Here is a 19577-nt window from a genome sequence, read left to right as displayed (position 1 = left end):
CGGCTCTGTCAAATCCCCCATACACGCACACGCACGCACACTTTCTGATGTGCTACTAGAATTATTGTTCTGTGTGAATGGTGGGGACGGTAATGAATGTCCATACTGGTCACAGAACACTTTAATTATGCTGCCGTCTCTATTGCTAACAGGGATGGCAGAAGTATGCCTACAAAATGGATGGCCCTGGGGTCAAAAGTGGTCACAGAATATGTCAAAGTACCCAAAGTCATAAACATAATGTAATTTTTAATAATATGTAATTAATCATCTATGTCAGTGAGGGTCATGTAGGTACCTGATCTTTACTCTGGGACTATTTCCCTAGGCTATCTGGAGTAAGATTTGAGGAACTGAATGTTTGTAGCTGTAATTTGTATTTGTCAGTGCAGCATCTGCAAAGAAGTCAAGGCATTGAACCCTTATTAAAAATGCAAATGCGTTCTTATCTTGTCCAAACACTTGATAGTGGATGAGCTGTGATAAGACAGGCTCTTTGGTAGATGCTGCATAAATCTGCAAGCTATGTCAATGTAAGATTGCTGTTGTGGGATCATTTAGGCTGATGGAAGCAGTAATGTGATTCCCAAAGCCTGACCCCTATTAAGTTGTAAATGCTCTCTCCCCAGGATTGACTAGGTTTCTTACACATTGGTAAACATAATTGCATTCACTGAAATTATTTCTGAGATGGGTGTGATCCCCATGTCAATTGAAATCTAATAGATAAACTGTTGCAATCTTGTTAGAACCATCTTTGACAGTCCATGTTAATACTGAAGTCATGAGGAACACAACCATTGTTAGTGTATTTTATATGTAATAATTAATTAGAAGTGGAAATGGCTTTTTTTTTTTACTGCTCGTCATTACATATTTTAGGTTGACTATCGGTTTTGTTTGTTTAAGTAATTTAGTTCATTAATTAATATGACAAATGACAATAATCCCTAAATGCAAGCAGGATATATTTGTACAGAGGACTATTATGATTATTCCTGTGGGAATTCTGTAGCAAAAATTTAAAAAAATCTGTGCACAGTATTTGAAAATTCTGCAAAATTGTGCATATTTTATTTGTCAAAATAATGCAATACAATCATGATGGTTTCAATTATTTGGGGAATTTATTTCAAAATACCTGTCAGTAGGTGTGTCTGTAACAATACAGACAACAAAAAAGATTCAGGAAATGATTTTTGACAAATAGATTCCTTACTAGGCATATTAATACAGAACTTTGAGCAATTACTTATTTAAACTACAATACAGAAACGTATTTCCTGCACCCCTCAGAAGCAGTGCAAAGGCTTGGGGGAGTCAGAGGGAACAGAGGTGCTAAGGGAGAGGGGAGTAATTGCTGGGCAGGAGTTTGTGAGTGAACCTGGAGGGTAGTTTGGTCTGGGTGGGAGAAGTATGGAACAGTTTTTTTTTTTAGGGGGAGAGAGTCTTAGGGAGTTGAGGAACCTCCCCCATGTTGACCCCTAGCCTCTCCCATTTAGTCAGGCACCTCTTCCTGTGTCTTAAAGTGTCCCTACACCTCCACTCCCATTCAGTCCCTGGCTCAATGTGTCATTCCAGCAACTCCTGTGTGCCTCCCCCAGCCTGTACCCCTGTTAGCCCTTCTGAACCAGCAGCCCTGTGTGCCCTTTTTTGTTCATCCACCCCATGTCCCGTGCCTCCTCACCTGGCTCCATGGGCAGGGCACTGTGAGGAAGGCATCCTCTGCCCCCTTTCTCTTCATGGCTCACTGCTCTGGTCGCTGAGCCAGCTGCCCTTTTTTCTGATGCCATATCAGCCTTTGGTGGGCAAACCGTATAATTGCAGCTTCCCTTCACCTCCCCGTCAGAATCAATTATTCTCTGCAGGGACATTAATTCTGTGCTTGCACAGTGGCATAGAATTCCTCCAGGAGCATAAGATCTAAATTAAAGGCTAGTTATGGGACCTTTACTGTAAGTATCTTGGTGAACTCTAATGCTGTATCAAACACACTTTTATATTTTATGGTTGCGTAATGATGAATCAGCAGATTTTTTCCCCTCCTTCCTCTTCTTGTCCCTGATTATATTTAGTGTTTTTATTCAGGGTTTAATTTCTGCATTGATTATGCAGTCTGTTTGGTGTTGCATACCTCACTTTTCAGCCAGCCTTAACTCAGCCACTAATTGTGGACGTAACTTATTTGTACATACAGAGCATCAGCTGCACATAAATATGTATTTGCATGCCTAATTACCACATAGGTATGTCAACAGAATGTACTATTAAGGAAGGCCTTGGTTTTAATTATATTCTTTAGTGTATATTAAATGTGTATATATTGCCTTAAAGTTTTCATCTTGTTAATCACCTTGTAGCAACTCAAGGAAACTGGGCCAAAGTATTTTTCAAAAATAATTGTGTGAAATATTTGAAAAGGTTGGTTCTCTGGTTCATAATCTGTTGATTGTTTTAGATTCTTGGCTGCTGCTGGTTACTCATGGAGCAACTGTGAACAAAACTTATTTTTTCATTTGTGTTTCCTGCAGAGGATGCAACCTTTTTTTTTTCAGATGCGTAAAAAAAGTATGTTTCTTCTGGGTGTGGCATTTGCTAAAATAAGCCCTAACTGGTTTCATACCTGGCTACCTGAAAGTCTGACTCTTTTTCCTTGTGGTTGGATAGTATCACAGCTCAGAGCATATGAGGTGCTCAAGATGACAGGCCTTGGTTTAAAATTTAAGAGGCTGGTGTCAGGATGTTTTCTTTGAGGGGTCCTTGACTTCAGAATTTGCTCCCGCAGTTGATTTGGCAAGGAACAGATTTGTTGACCTTTATGGCACATTGGAACTGTTTGAAATTGAAAACTTCACTGACCTTTAAGGTACATGAAAGAAATCAGACTACTGCAATTACAGTTGTCTAGAGAATGGAAACTTGGCCATAGAATTAGAAAAGGAACCGTGGATTTCACAAAAGCATCTCTGTTGAGAACCACCTACCGTTATTGATGTCAATCACTTCTATCACCACTCCCCGTCTTTGGAGGATGTCTCTTACATTTGCCTGCAATTGAGACTCTATTATGACAGAGAATTGGGTTCTAGAAGTCATCCGCCATGGTTACTCTGTTGAATTTCTCCACCTTCATGAGTTCTCTTCAGAGAATACTCTCACAAGGATTCTTTCCCAAGAAGTGCTTCTCCAATAAAGGGCAAGGGAATGAGTGCCACCACAGTATCAAGGGAGAAGGTTCTATTCCCCATCATGATTAGTCCACAAAACAGACAGAGTGTGGAGACCTATTCTGGATCTTCAACAACTGAACATCTTTATTCAAAAGTCAAAATTCCGGATGGTTACACTAGCCTCAATAATCCCCTCCTTCAAGAGGGAATGTGGTTCAAGGCTCTCAACATGAAGGACACCTATATGTAGATATTCATGCACCCCACAGAAATTTTCTTTGCTTCCTGGCAGGTCAGGAACACTATCAGTCAACAGTTCTTTCCTTTGGGCTAGCAACAGCACCAAAGGTATTCACAAATGTTTTCTTTGTGGTAATAGCCCAAATGAGATGTTAAAGTTACACAGTTTTCCCATACTTGGATGATTGGCTCTTAGTAGGTCATTCTGACCATGAAGTCAGGTTGGCAACTTTGTTCCTGCGCCATCTTCTAGCAGCACTGAATGTCTGCATGAACAAAGAAAAGTCCATTTTGACCCCCACACAGATGCCAAATTTTAAAAGAGCAACACTGAACTCAGTTTCATCAAGAGCTTTCCTCCCCACAGAAAGATTTCAGTTTATGAACAATCTAGTAACAGAGATTACTTGCAGACCAAAGACTATGGTCAAAGTATGCCTTTCTCTAACCAAGCCACATACATTCCATGTGTTTAGAATTCTTTAATGGACAACCGAAGCAGAGTTCCCTGCAGACCATGAGTGGGAAGTATACAGCTCGACCCCGAGCGAGGCAGTCACTCAGTGGGGAACACCTCAGTGGGATCTCTTTGTGTCCCAAACAAACAGGAAACTTTCCCTGTACTGCTCCAGTGGAGCTATAGGCCACAACACCCAGGGCAATGCTCTCCTTCTGTCATGGACAGACCAACTCAGATATGCCTTTCTGCCCTTTCCTCCACTACCAAAGGTCTTGAGAAAGATCTGTTACATCAGGGCCAGAGTCATTGTCCTAGCACCCAACTGCCTGAGACAGTTTTGGTTCCCAGAACTTCAGAGGATGTCAACCTGTCCTCCTATCAAGATCTCTCCCTTCCTGGATCTTCTAACTCAGGAAGATGGAAAAATCAAGCATCTCAATCCAGACACACTTCACATTGAGGCTTGGTGTTTGGATGGGCATTGGATCATAAAGGCTAATGTTCAGAAGGTGTCCAAATCATTCTTACTCAAAGTAGGAAAGATTCAACTAGGAACTAGCTAAATGGAGATATTTCTGTATCTGGGCACAGCTCAATCAGTCTTGTTCAGACTCTGCAGAAATCCCAGTCACTTTGGATTATCTCCTGTCGTTGAAGAATTTGGGTCATTCCATTAGCTCACTGACGGTTCATCTCACAGCAGTCAGTGCCTTCCTTCCTACAGTAGATGGGTGTTCCACTTTTACTTGTCCAACAACAGTTAGACTTATGAAGAGTGTGATAAAGGAGGGCCAGGGAGCAGTGGTAGAGGGGATATATATATAAACCCTAGGCTAATTAAGGCGTGGTTCCCTGTAGACTAGGGAGGATTGCTACAGGTTAATTGGAGCACCTGTAGTCAATTAAGGCCCTGTCAGGAACCTAATAAAACCCCCTGCTTTGGGCAGTCAGGGTGTTCGAGGAAGGAGAGAGGACTGGAGTTTGGAGGTTGCTGAGACTTGAAAGACCAGAGAACTGAAGGAGGGGAGACACTGCCCCAACAGGGCAGGGAGACTCCCTCCCCCAGTGTCAAGGACTGAGGGTAACCCTACCTGAGGGGGAAGAGGGTAAGAAACCCACAGGGGTTAAGAGGGGCTGGGGCTCGGGCTCAGGCTCAAAGTGAGGAGCAAACCCAGACCCCTCCCCTGCTTTCCTCCTCTACCACCTTCACAGGCCACTAGCAGGGCCCTCGGCACCCCAAGAGCAGAGGCAATGGGTGGCGTCTTAGCCTCCTGCCAAGAAAAGCACGGGACCCACCATACTAACTTCGGCCTTTTGTCACAAGGGCTTAGTCAGGGTCTTTCTGCCAGCCACGCCTATACCTCAATGGGGCCTCAATCTCATCCTGTCAGTGCTTGCCAGACCTCCATGTGAACTTTTGACAATATGCTCCAATAGGCACCAGCGCACCAAGCTGAGGTGGCAAGCCATGGGGGGGGGCAGCCTGCTGGTTGCCATGAGGGCGGCAGTCAGGCTGCCTTCGGCAGCATGCCTGCAGGAGGTCCACCGGTCCTGCGGCTTCGGCAGCAATTCGGTGACTGGTACACTGAAGGCACAGGACCAGCGGACCTCCCCCGCAGGCATGCCTCCGAAAGCCGCCTGACTGCCGTGTTTGGGGCAGCAAAATACATAGAACCGCCCTTGATTTCAGGGAAATATGACCTCATCTGATCATTACTGTTCAGTTAAGTGGGAAAGTTGCTGCATATATTACATTAGTTTACAATGCTAGACCTCTTGTCTACTAATAGGAAATCAAATAGTAGGCAGAACAGAACAAAGAGTACAGGTGTAATGTGTTGTCTCTGTGGGAGATCTAAAATGCTTTCGTGTTTTGAATTAGCTTCAGTTTTCCAAGTTTTGAATTTGCACCCTGTGAAAAGAATGCTCTTTGGTAATTCCACCTCCAGGTAGCAAAGCTGGTGGATAACCATGGTGACATCTGCATTGGAAAGAAAAGGATGCAATCTTCTTGCTAAGTACAAGTGATTTAAAAAGTGATTAAAAGTGCTCTTGGCATCCTCTGCTATCCAAGCAGCCAGAAGGAACTAAGGATCCCATAGGAACCCCAGTATGTGAAATTTAACAATGAATTGTGGGCAAACCACTTCAGTCAAGTTTGCTGCTTAGAAGATGTCTGCCACATCTTCCAGTGTTTCCCATCCTATTTATTTAGCATTGTCTGGATTGAGTTTTAACCAGCTATTCTTTATAAAATAGCTCTGATCTGTATCCTAATCTCTGATAGACATTGGGCATTGTGCCATTCATTGGCAGGGCTGGAAGAGACATATATACTGTTTAGTGTACTCGAGAAACTATAATACATACTTTCTTACTGCCTCTGCTAATTGCGTCATACACAGTAAAACAAGGTTTTGGGCAGGTAAGCAATCACTTAATACTACTCTCTTGCATAGAACAGAGGTACTTGAGTGACACTGATAAGCCCCTGCTAGGTTCAGCAGTCACATCAGCAACACCATCTTAGTGATGTCGCTGAAGGCAGCAAGGATACCTGTTCGGCCTGTGACACTACTTGAGAAAGTCAATGCTAGTCTATTATGAGTTGCCATTCTTCAGATGAGTCACTAAGATTACATTTTTTTGTATCTAAAGTAATGCCACCAAAGGCTAATTGGCACTAATATAAAAGTTCACAGTTGTATAAATTACATCTTGTGAAAGGCACATTTTATGCAAGGCACTGGAATAATTACTGTACCCACTAATACAATATCTGCATGCAGAAAAGTATAATGAATTTCTCTCCCAAACACTATCAGTCCTAATAAACATAATACAATGATTGATGTGGCAGGAAAAAGCCACAGTGGTAACTGTCATATTGAAGTTATTGTTTTATAACCAGCAGAGTGCCTTAAAGTCTATTAAGAGCTATGTCTTGTTTTATTAGCTCTCTGCTCTTAATACAGGATATGTCTCAAAATACAGCATTTCAGAATAATCACATTAGCACCATGTTATATACCCAAACTACCTTTTCACCCACCTTTAATCTATTGATTACTCACTCCAAGATCATATACAACAGGAGTAATATTCAGGTAATTATTGATGCAGTAATTTCAGGTAACAACATCCACAATGGTAACAAGGGTACAATGGTTGAGTCTGAAAGTTATTTGATTATTTTAACAGTTTTTGCATTCTCTTTTTTTATCCACAGAGCTAGGTAACCCTCAATTTTATCCTGTAGAGTTATTTATTGTGTTGTTATAGTCATGTTGTTCCCAGGATATTAGAGAGACAAGGTGGGTGAAGCAATATATTTTATTGGGCCAACTTATGTTGGTGAAGGAGACATGTTTTGAGATTATACAAAGATAGCGCTTCATCAGCTCTGGGAAATGTACTGAGTGTCACAGCTAAATAAAAGGTGGAACAGACTTTTAGCAGAAGTAATTACCTCATATTGTAAGAGATCATTGAAGATAGAGAGGCCAGTTAACACCTCTGCAGCCATAAAACAAAAAATGGGTGTTACTGGGTTACAGATGGTCGTAATAGGCTATAAATCTAGTTTCTTTATTAAGTCCATGATTTTTAGTGTCTAGCAAAATTATGAATTTAAGTTTTCAGGCTCATCTTTTGAAGATGTTGTGCAGATATCCTTTGAGGATGAGGACAGAGAGGTCAGCTATAGAGCGATTGCTTTGTGAAAAGTATTCACAGATGGAAGATATGGTGTTTTTGTCTATTATCACTTTCCTGTGTGAGTTCATTTGAGAGAATAGTGATTGTCTCATTTCACCCACATAGGTTTTATTGGGGCATTTAGTGCATTGAATAAGGTATGCCACATGTTGTGATAGGCATGTGCAGGACCCATAGATCTTGAAAGGTGTGTTGCGGGGATTATTGATCATCATAGCGGTGGATTGATGTCTGAAGGTTTTGGGAGAATCTGGTGCCACTTTCAGTTGGTGTGTCCTGATCTGTGTGGGGTTTGCTTGTAAAGTTATTCCGTTTATCCACGACCATAATGTGACATACCTTGAATAACCATCCTGTTCCTTTGGTAGCTTGGGACAATTTGCGAATGCTAACAATATATTGCTGGCCAATATGACAAAATCTGAATCAAATTTCATTATGGGTATTTGTGAGTATTGATCTCTAAGACAATGATAGAGTGAAATTGGTAGATCCAGCTGAGTAGTTTCCAACATGTGATATTCAATTATTTCCCAACATTTTGGATGGGTGAGCAACTGCACTTCATAAATAGATAAAATCCCCTTGCTCTGTATTCATTCCAACTCAGTAGCAGAACATTATCAGATAGAAGACATACTGCTTCTGGGGTGATATACAGTAAAAATAACAACAACTTGATTTTTATTTCTAACATAATTGAGAAAAGAAAACTGGTACATTTAATTCCATATTCTGCCAGCAAGATGTGTTCCTGGTGTCTGACCAATAATAAGCCTCCCAAGCCCCAGGTGCTTGAATAAGCATTTGAACTTCTAAAGTGGGTTAATTCTTATTGGGAGAAGAATAAGAGGACATGGACCCAGATATTAAGGTCCACATTCTGCTGTCATTTACACTCCTGGAAATCCAGATCAGCTCTAGTAGGGTCACTTAAATTACTTTGTTTTTGCAGTGATGTAACTGAGAGCAGACTTTGGACCTAAAAGTCTCTTTTGTGTTGGACCTGTCATTCCAAAAATACTATCGTCATGTAGGTAGGTGTTTACAAAGGCTTACTTTCTTTACTATGCTTACCATAATAATTGCCTTTTATATGAACTTAAATTGCGTCCCACTGAATATATTAATATTGGGATAAACAGTTTTCATAAAACAGTGAGTGTAGGCCATATGGTCACCTTCTGGCATAGAACTGTGCAGAAATAGAGCACTTCCCTTCCACCAGTGTGTGATGCTTGAAGAACTAATTACCAGCCTGCTGCACAATCCCACAGAACCAGCGGACCAGGAGCTGTGAGGCATGGCCAGGATTTCTTGCATAGCTTGGAGAGACAATAATCAGGGAAGGCACTGCAGATCAAAAGCTCTGTGCAGCATTTCCTGTGTTTCTGTGCTGTCCTTGATTATTCTTTCCCCCTTCCCCCACATTAAATGCTGTGGCAGCATGACTCATTAAGCAACTCTGATGTCACAGGCAACTCCCCCACTTAGCATACATCCAAACCTTCTACCTTGTGACAAATGCAGGGCATGAGTTACTGCTGCACAGAACAATAGTAACTTGCGATGAAAATTACAATGTAAATTGTGCTTTATTTCCAGGTGATCATGCTTTGTAAAGCAACTGATTGACAACCCAATGTCTGCCATCCTGTTATCAGGCTCTCTGAGCTCTATAATACTGAGCTGCTACATAGCTGCTGTAGAAAAGCTAGATATGGCTATTTGGTGGGAAAGAATATGCCTGATTCCCAACTTTCTTCCATGTATTCCACTCAGCCACCTGTGATTGCATTCACTACTACATGTTTAGATTCCTTCTGTTTCCTACAACACTGCATAAGAAAGGTGAGCCCAGGGAGGTCAACAGAAAGCATAGCTAGAGAAGCACTTTCATTTCAGAACTGAACTCACCCAGCAAATACATACACATTTATTTTCTTTAGATTAAAAATGAATTAAATTTTAAAAGTAAAAATTTAAGCTCTCAAGCTTAATTAAGCTAAATTTTCAGAAAATGTCTCAGTTTTGTCCTTCAAAGAGGCAATTGGACACCTAATTAGTTTGCTCATGAAAACTCTTACACCAAGTTTTTTTTTTAAGTGACCAGTGATTTTGTGTGCCTCGAGTTTTGGATATCCAACTAGATACACTTTAAAGCTGTTCAGAGGGTGGAGGCTTCAACATTTCTGAAAATCTGACTCCTTAGGGTGTCTCAAGTAAGTCACACAAAAACTGAGGAACCTAAAATGTCCAGTTACATAAGAATCTATATTTACATTGCAAGGTTTTAACTGAACATGTGAACTTAAGCAATACATTTTCATGTGCAAATAATTATGATATATGCAAAAGCTTTGCCTATTGTTTTCCCCTCTTGTTTCCTACAAATAAAATGACAGAAGGTTGCTTTTGATTACAGATATTTTCCTTTTAAGTTTTCTTTATATTACAACTTATAAAAACTGATTCTCAAAAGAACCATTCAACAGCACCACGCTGCATTACCATCACCCTGCATTCCTTACAGCAGTGCTTTGCTGGTGGCAGTTCAGAATATATATTTTTCTCTCATAAGGAGAGGCTGTTGCTTCTTGTTTCTGTTGGTGGGAGACCCCGATGAAAAATTTAATGAATTGAACTGGTCCATTCCCAGTGTGACTGTGGGTCCATTTCTGGTTTTCTGCTAATGTGCATGGCTTTGCTGCAGCTGTGGTCTCAGACATGGTCCTTGGTCTCTATTTAGGAATAGAGAAGGACTAAAGGTCCTATTTTCACATCCGAAGGAATCAAACTTGGGAGAATGGAGAGGAGGAGGGACCACTAGAGGGTGCCATGATTCTTCAGTTTGATTGGTCAGTCCTGCATTTTTTATTGCTGAGAAGAGGGGTTAAAAACAGTATCTGTGCTGCATTGACCAAATTACATGAGGATGGGGGAAGTAAAAAAAAAACCCATTTTGTTCATACATTGTTATGTATATATACTGGTATATATAATGTTTATGACACTCTTCTGTGCTGTCTACAGATAATTATAATACCATACATAACATTTACTTATGTCTGATCATGTAATTTGTGTTCAGACACACAAAGCTTGACATTTAAAATCATGTAATTTCATTCTGAGGCAACAAAAAACAAACAATAAAGAAAACCTCTCCCCCCATATTTTTTGGCATATAGTGAAGCAGAGGCTATAATGATATACAACTTATGGTAATTGTATTGTTCCTAGAACTGATCAATTATTATGATGTCATATGAAATTAATGTAAAGCATACAATTGGGACTGTAAATCCAAGAGAGGACTCATATTCTGACTATCTCTTCTGAGAATAGTATCTCTTAAATTCATGATAGGTTCTATGATCCTCTTTCCTGAAGTGTTTTCTATGATGTGAACTTTCTTTTCCATGGTAGGTAAAGTATGGTTCCTAAGTTACATTTGGGGTATGGCAGGGGCTTTCAGGCTAGTTAGTGTGTGTGAAAGAATGTGTGACCTCTTTGTACTTCTTAGTCAGGTCCAAAATGATCTTCTTTGTACATTTTTTACACTTGTCATATTAAAAGGACAGAATTAGTATTCTGCACATATGGATTAATTTGATCCTTACATAGAATGTTCTTTCTTTAAAGTGTTATAAAAACTTCAGGAGACAAGATCTCAAATGGCATCAGATTGGTTAACAGGAATATTTCCCTTCTGCTGATTCTAACTCATGGAGATCTTTCTGCAGACATAAATCTGTCTTTTCAAAAGCAAGGAGCTAAGCATTAATTTTAAATCATGTGGTCTGGTGTCAATCGGCACATGCTTTGTGGCTGACCAGGAAAAGCTGGCTCCATCTTTAAAGGAGGTCATGCTCACCGAAATTTTAAGCCAAGGAGCATCTTGTTCTAATTTTAGGGCCTGGAGATCTGTCTTTGCTGCATATTTTAACATTGTGCCATAAATCTCTGTTGCTGTACCATTTCCAGTGTGCAAGCAAATACTGTCAGAATTGTTTATTTTGACTAAATATAACCAAAAGGTGGCAGCACTACTTTGAATATCCTATATGCTAAACTTAATAGCAATTCGTCTTTCAGTAACAGTATCAAACAATTTCCTTCATATATGGAACATACTATCACTGTTAATAAAGAAGACATATTAAAATATATTATATTATCCTTCCTACTAACTAAAATTGTCTCTTACATTGTATATTTGCATAATATAATACCATCTCTGCAGCAGGAAGAATCTATTGTGTATAGGGACTCTACTGAATATTTAAAAGCCCTAAGACTTTGCTTTGATCAGTGTGGCTGAACAATCATTGTATTCATCAATCATGTTGCTTTCCTGAATATTATTTTTAGCCATAGAACAATTCCTCTTGCCCAGATAAATTCTCCCTGTGTAAAAGGAATTAAGACACTTTCGCATCTGCTGTCAAATGGTCTTTTTTACCAATGTTATAAAATGTCTTTTACATATCTGAAGTAAATATGTTTTTAATTGATCACCTCAATGCAATCCCAGAAAAACTCTCTCTCTCTCTCTCTCTCTCTCTCTCTCTCTCTCTCTCTGTCTCTCGAACTGGGAAAATTTGCAGTAAACTCTTTGCTGATTTTTTCTTAATTAATACAAGCATTGATAATTGATAGGAACAAGAAAGTAGCAGTTCTCACCTGCAGAGTTTGGCTGGAAGACTGAAAATGAGTTAGCACAAATATGTATGATGCACTAACACAAACTGTTATTTATGATCTTAGAAGGGGTCATACATATGAGAATGAGTATTATACAGTGATTTCATATTTATTGCAAAGATGCATCCAAAGAAGTGAGCTGTAGCCCACGAAAGCTTATGCTGAAATAAATTTGTTAGTGTCTAAGGTGCGACAAGTACTCCTGTTCTTTTTTGCAAACATTGTATATATTTCATTTTTAACAAAATTGAACAAAGTATGCATATGAATCTGCAGTATGAGGAGAAACTTTGATTGAAGATTTGGTAATGTAGGAAAGAGAGGAAACAAATTAAAACCTGTGAATAGTAGCTGTTAATATGCTACTACTACACTGGTTTTGAAAGCATCTTAAAATATTTTCATTTTGCTGGTAAAAATTACTGAGAGACTTACATTGTGATTTCTGAAATTTTGAGGGATATCATTATTTTTGACAACTGTCCTTGTTCTTTTTCAAAATGTTTAGCTTGGCAAGTTAGCTTACATGAAAAATCTCATTCTGAGTGATGTTCTCAGGATTTCAGCAGATACCGAGAGTTTCAGAGATAAATAAAGAAAGAGTACACAAGAGTATACTAAGCTTTTGGCTTTATTTCTGAAAATAATCATTCTATTTAGAACACTCAGTCTCAGCTTATCTGTTCAGGAATTGCACTTGTCACTGTAAAACATTCCCATTTCATCATCACTGCTGCCTCGAGAGGCTGATGATCTGACATTGCCGTACAGCAACATGGAAACAGCAGTGCATATACATTGACAAGTCTAATTGAGCATCCGTGTTTTAAATGAAGTCATTATTCCAGACAGTAAACCTGTTATATTACTGAGCTGTTCTTGTAATTCAATTGTCCTAGATAAGCTTCTCTAATTAAATCCTACAGATTCCTCATAACCAACTCTTAAGAGGAGTTTGAGCTTCTTTAGGTCAAGAGCCTGTGCTTGATACAGTTAAAAAAAAAAAGTCACTCAGTATACAGTAATATAAAGCAGTAAGTGCACCAGCATGTGCATAAAGCTGCTACCTTCTGTCTGAGTGATGTGGGCAAATATAAACACTGTACTGAAATCTATCCCTGCCTCTCTGATGGCTTCTGGGTACAATCTATGATGTTAGTAGTGAGCTCTGTATGGATTGGTTCCAGTTATCTGAGATAAGATTAGATGAGAAGCTGTTGCTTTTGGATCTAAAGTTTGAAGACCCCTGTCGAGTGGCAGGCATTTCTCTGCTGAGGGCCCTGTTTGTGGAACTTGCTCTCCTTAGAACTCTGTCAGAACCTTCAGGCTACGATGCAAGACACATTTATTTTGTTCAGTTCTTGACTAGCAGTTTCTGTTTTGTTCTTGTGGTGATTTTGTGTCTGTTTTTTGTGATTTTCCCTCCCACCACATACTTCAAGTGCCTGCTGCCCCCACGATAGGCACTGTAAACATTAATAATTATACATAAAACAAGGTGTAATATGCCAGGGGTATGTGTAGCCCCCTCCTGAAGCACCCTCGATCTCCAAGAGTAGTGGAGTTCACTTGCTTTACCCTCCTTAGACCTACTGGGCCCTGGGTTCTTTATGCTTCTTGGACTGATAGCAGGCATCTGCCTTTAGCTGACTAGTTGCTGGAGCTAAAATTATTCTTAAGCTAAAATTATGGTGTCTCCGCCTATTGGCCAGGTGAATAAATTTATATAGCCCCTCTGACCACTAGGACTCTAAGAATTAAAAGGAATCAGGGACCAATCAATTTTTAAAAGGAATGAACTATTTTTTAGGAGAAAAGAGAGGGTAAAACTAAAGACGGGCTAAGGACGGGGTCAAAGACAATGGCAGGAGAATCAAGGGGAACAGATAACTGAATTAAGAAGTAAACCTCACAGAAATAATCAGACAATTCGTTACATAAAAATATCCTCTCCAGTAACTTAATGTAATCAAAATCTCATGTGGAATAATTAGGCAAGTGGGTGCAGGAGCGGCGTCATGGTTTTTGGCACCTTAGGCAGGGGTCCTTCCGCACTCCTGGTTGGCGGCAACTCGGTAGCGGTGGGGTCCTTCCACGCTCCCGGTCTTCGGGGCACTTCGGCGGTGGGTCCCGGAGCAAGTGAAGGACCCGCCACAGAATTGCTGCCGAAGACCTGGAGCGCAGAAGGACCCCCCCGCCACCAAATTGCTGCTGAGGGCCGCAAAATGCCGTCCTCCCAAATCCTGGCGCCCTAGGCGACTGCCTAGGTCGCCTAAATGGAAGTGCCGGCCCTGAGTGGGTGAAATCCTGGGCTTCATCTGCAGCTCTCAGATGGTCAAAGTGTACTAATGTTATTTGTATTGGAGCTCTACAGGGCCGACTGAATGAAAATAAGTTTATACAGTAAAATAGTGTTGCAGATCTGACAGTCACTTGTGTGTGACATGGTGCCACATACCTCTTTAACTCTGGGTGAGCCTTCATTTGGCTGTGTACCCACAGAGCAGGATTATGATCACTCCAGAACCCTTTCCTAACTCTCTCAGAGAAGCAGGTGTCAGGTGGGTCAACCCTGGCCTTCAGTTGTCTCCTAGAGAAAGGAAGGCTCAAGGGGAGAGACTAGCGGACAGACCTCTGCCTCTGGATATGGAGTTCAGGAGTTCCATCTCTCCCCATTGGTTTGTGACCGGCAATTGCTTGGGTGAGGAGACTGGTGTCTCTCTCCACCTAGTGTTTTCTGTACATGAGCTGTTTCAGGGACAATTAACTGAGAAGATACACTCCTTTGGCAGCTTCTGACCAGTTGGGCTGCTGTGACTGATTAGCAAAATATAGGGCAACATCTCATACTGCTGCTAACATCGAACAATCTGCAGCCATTCCTTTCCCCCAAACGCTTTGTGTCAGTCCATGCTCAGTGTACATGTCTTAGGGTCCTGGCTGTGGTCGGTCACCTGGCATGTCAATCAGGCTTCTGGCTTTGGTAACTCCACCTCTTTTTCTCTCTCCCACCCATCACCACTGGTCTGGGTCTCAAACTTAGGGTAAGGTAGGCAGATAGTTCCTGTTTCTGCTTCTTTGTTGCTGGTCTCTGCCCGTGAGAGCTGCTGCTCACTGCTTCTCTCAAATTCCCAAAATAGCAAGAAGGCCACCTACATTTAATGCTTAAAGAGAAGTGTATACCTACATGTTGGAGCCAGTCTACAAAACACCAGTATTTTCCTGAGTTAGTCTCCGGCAAAGATCTCACTGCTCTAATCATAGGCCTGTACCAAAACATCATTTAAACCCATCATTTTACAAGGCATGTTCTTGTCATTAGAAAATATAAAGTCATTCTAAAGAACTAGGGTAAAAAGCAATTCATAGGTGTTTTCAGACTGTCTTATCAATACAGTGGGGGAGACTTTATCCAGGTGATGCCCAATATGTTAACATTAATTTGGCTACTGCTGCCAAATCCTTTCATAGTGCACATACTACTGTACATCTGCCATGTTTCTGGCCAAATTCTGCCATCAGTTTTGGTTCAGAATTACCATTCACTCCACTGGAGAAGAAACATGAGCTTTGATGGTAAGATATGGCTTAGTTTCTTGCATTTTATAAGTGACAATTTGATGTTAATGGCAGGATCATAGTCTTCCTACCTATGTGTAAAGTTCCTAGCACAACATTGCTGTTATATAAGTAATAGGCAATGATAAGCAAATTCATAAAAAAATGACTTTTTCATGTTTTATATTTTAACATGAAAAAAGTTAGAGAAATTGTACCCCAGTACTTGGGTATATTAACTATATTGCAGTAAGACATCCTGGAATGCCATTAAGATGTTTGTAGTATCTATGTCAGGGCAGTATTTCACTCTATGTAGAAGACAGAATACCTGCAGAACCACTTGGTAAATATTTTGATGGCAACCACTGTGCAAAAAAAGGACACTTTCATTTGAGCTATCTTGTTTATTATGTGACTTTTTTAATGAGTCAAAATGAAATGTGAAAGTAGAAACTTACACTGGGTTGCTGTTAATTCTAGTAGCAATGAAATTGAATTCAAGTTTCCATTTTAGTACAATGAGTGGTAATAATAAGTACTGATTATTTTTAGAAATGGGGGTCATACTAATGTGTACAATTTTCACTACAGCTGTCTGTGATAACTAGATTTTAACTGACTTTGGCGTGTGATGCTGCTACAATCTTATGGATTGATGTTTTTGAAATGCCTTAAATAAACTATAAAGAATAATGAATTGATCTGCTCTCTACTTTAAAGATATAAGAGCCTAGTAGAAAAAAAGTGAAGAAAGTAATTACTGTATAAATGCACTTTGATTGTGTTTACAGAAACAATTAACATTTTTCTTCATATCGCATTATCTTTTCACTGTCAATGATTATGGTAAATGCAACTGACATGATGGGGAACCAGTAAGAGACAGAGCCAAGAAAATAGTATTAAAGAAACAACTGGCTCAGGACTGCACTGAAAGATTTCCTTTTAAGCATGCATAAAGTTACAGTTTCTCTTGTATTCAAATAACTGGAAATATGTTCATAAACTAGTGGCTACTATAATTAAAAACTAAAAGTATTTGCCAATGTAATAGCAGTTAGAACAAGAGATTAGATGCAATATAATTGTTTATGGGGTGTGGCAACTCTTAATTTGGCTTAATTAGCTTATCTTCTGGACATTGCAATTAGTAGGTCAGTATAGTCTGGTGAAGTAGTACATAATTTTTACAAACATATTTTCTTTAAATCTTAAAAAAAACCCAAAAAACTATACTTCTTTCTGGGCCAAAGATACAAACAAATCCGATTTTTGTACACTGTAACTGCCCCTTTCCAAGTGATGCTTTCAATTACAGCTCTCCCGCCAAGGAAGCCATTCCACTGGACCCCACAAGCTTCACACATGCTGTTCTGATATTTATAACAATTCTAAGCCTTTTTGAGACAAACATTGATTAACATGTTAATTGGAAAGTGCTCCCCAGATGACTTCTCATTTTATACAAAAAGGGTTATTTAGATGGTTAGAAAAGATGGTTATTCAAAAGATTTCAGAGGAAAAGTGTGTGTATGTGTGCGTGTGGGTAATTAAATCAGACAAGATGGTCCTATTTTCTTCCTGTGTTGTTATCTTAGTTTTCCAGATGGCCAAATTGAAGAGCTCAGTCAACCAGGGAGAAATCTGGTCCTCATGGTAGGCTATCACCTGGCAAACTCAACCTTCTCAGTTCGTTGCCCACTGAGCCTTATCTGTGCATAGTCTGTGACTCAGCCATTGGAAAAGGGGGAAGGCTTGGCTAGCTTCGGAAGGAGAAGTATCTATTTGAATTAAATAGTGATTTTTGCAGGTGCTTAACCCCAGAACCTCCAGGCTAACAGCTATAGTGAATATAGGTGACATAGATCCTTAAAACACAGGACTATGACTTCAATGCATAAAATTGTTTTTAGAATAAATATTTATTCTTTCAAAATTAGATCCAATGTGACCATACTTATTCAAGGTGATAGACTTAAAATGAACAGATGATGCATGAGGAAGGAAAGAGGGTTTTACTAGCCAGAAGCTTGGTGAAGAGGAAGACGGGAGATTCAGAAATGAATGAGTCTATCAGTCTTGATATCTTCCATGTTTTTCTCTCTCTCTCTCTCTCTCTCTCTCTTTCTGTGTGTGTGTGTGTGTGTGTTTGTGTAATAAAAGATTTAGGAGGAAGCTGAGGTATTCCATTCCTGATATCTACATTCACCTAATAGAGTCTCTTGTTATGCTGGGAATGATACAATCATTTTATCATCCAGCAAATATTTGAATCCAAACTGGAAGCTGAGATCCAGGGATCTTCTCAAATTAACACTCTCTCTCCCTTTCTCTCGCCATCTATTTAAGCACTGCCATCTTTGGTGCCCTGTCAAGGTTGTAATATTATATCTAAAAAATTAATACAATATCAATAAAGTATAAAAAACAATTTTCTAATAGGTAAATAAATGTTTCAGACAGGTAATTTTTATTACAATAAGATAAGAACATTTTATTGTACAACTGCCAGTATTGGATAGAAAAATGAAATATAGTTAATGTGAAAGTGAATTCTACCACGTAATACAAAACTCCAGTTTACAAATGTACTAGATTGGATTACAGGAATAATGACTCTGGCTGAAATCTTGCCCTGTACCCTGTACTACAAGGAGGATGAGTGGCAGGGCATAGGAAGCTGGTTACTCCCTGCTTCCTGATGCAGCACCAAATTAGGGGGCTTGCTCTAACTCAGGGGTAGGCAACCTATGGCATGCGTATCAAAGGCGGCATGCTAGCTGATTTTCAGTGGCACTCACACTGCTGGGTCCTGGCCACCGGTCCGGGGTGTTCTGCATTTTAATTGAATTTTAAATTAAGCTTCTTAAACATTTTAAAAATCTTATTTACTTACATATAACAACAGTTTAGATATATATTATAGACTTATAGAAAGAGACCTTCTAAAAATGTTAAAATGTATTGCTGGCATGCGAAATCTTAAATTAGAGTGAATAAATGAAGGCTTGGCACAGCACTTCTGAAAGGTTGCTGACTTCCTGCTCTAACTTAAGCCACTGGTGCAAGATCCCTATGCAACCTACACTAACGAAAATCAGCTGCAGAGAGTGCCATACTACCATATCACTGTCTGGCTCCTCCTTGCATCTTTCTTCCCTTGACACATCCCCTTCCTTGAGGCTCTGCTGTCTCTGCCAGATTGATAGCAACAGGTTTTTCCCCTCTGTAAGGGGAATTCCTACTGGTGGTTTCTGAGCAGAACCTGTCCACTTTGCACTAGAGCCCTATGTGGATAGAACATTTGTATCCACATCCAATCCCATGGATATCTGCAGATTTGCAGGGCTCTAGATATAAAATTTGGATCCACATCCATCCGCAAACAGGTTCCGGAGATGCAGACAGCTGCAGCGGCGCAACAGCCAGCAGCCAGCAAACAGAGCTGTAAACAGGGGAGTTTCAGAGGGAGTTTACAGGGGGAGGTTGCGGGGGAGACTGAGACCTAGACAGAGGAACTGACAGGCTAGTAAAGGGAGTGGGTGGTGGTCTGCCAGTGTTCTGGTGCCTGTTGGGTGTTTGTGTTGTGTTGTGTTTCTTGGACTACCAGGTTTTAAGTGGGAAGGCTATGACTGATACAGAGGTAGCAGTGAAAGACACAATGAGAATGACTGGATGTGGAAGCTGCAGCATGTACATGATCCTGGAGGGGGTACCTGAAA

The 19577-nt window shown here is 40.1% G+C and overlaps 1 protein-coding gene across 8 annotated transcripts in view; it reads left to right on the top strand.

The window, feature by feature from the left end:
• Positions 1–19577, top strand: part of CTNND2 (catenin delta 2) — a 1245479-nt gene that overhangs the window by 577628 nt on the left and 648274 nt on the right. For 3 of the 8 annotated variants that reach the window (XM_050937393.1, XM_050937391.1, XM_050937392.1), the window contains one exon: positions 10337–10445. The exons of the other annotated variants lie outside the window; for them this stretch is intronic. In XM_050937393.1, the coding sequence (XP_050793350.1) occupies positions 10426–10445 (20 nt within the window). In that variant the 5' untranslated portion in view covers positions 10337–10425. The remainder of the gene's footprint in view (positions 1–10336; positions 10446–19577) is intronic. 8 annotated transcript variants of the gene reach the window in all.

Source organism: Gopherus flavomarginatus, chromosome 2 (assembly GCF_025201925.1).
Source record: "Gopherus flavomarginatus isolate rGopFla2 chromosome 2, rGopFla2.mat.asm, whole genome shotgun sequence".
Classification (NCBI taxonomy): domain Eukaryota; kingdom Metazoa; phylum Chordata; order Testudines; family Testudinidae; genus Gopherus; species Gopherus flavomarginatus.
The sequence above is the reverse complement of the archived record's forward strand: the minus strand, read 5'-3'. Positions and strand labels throughout refer to the sequence as shown.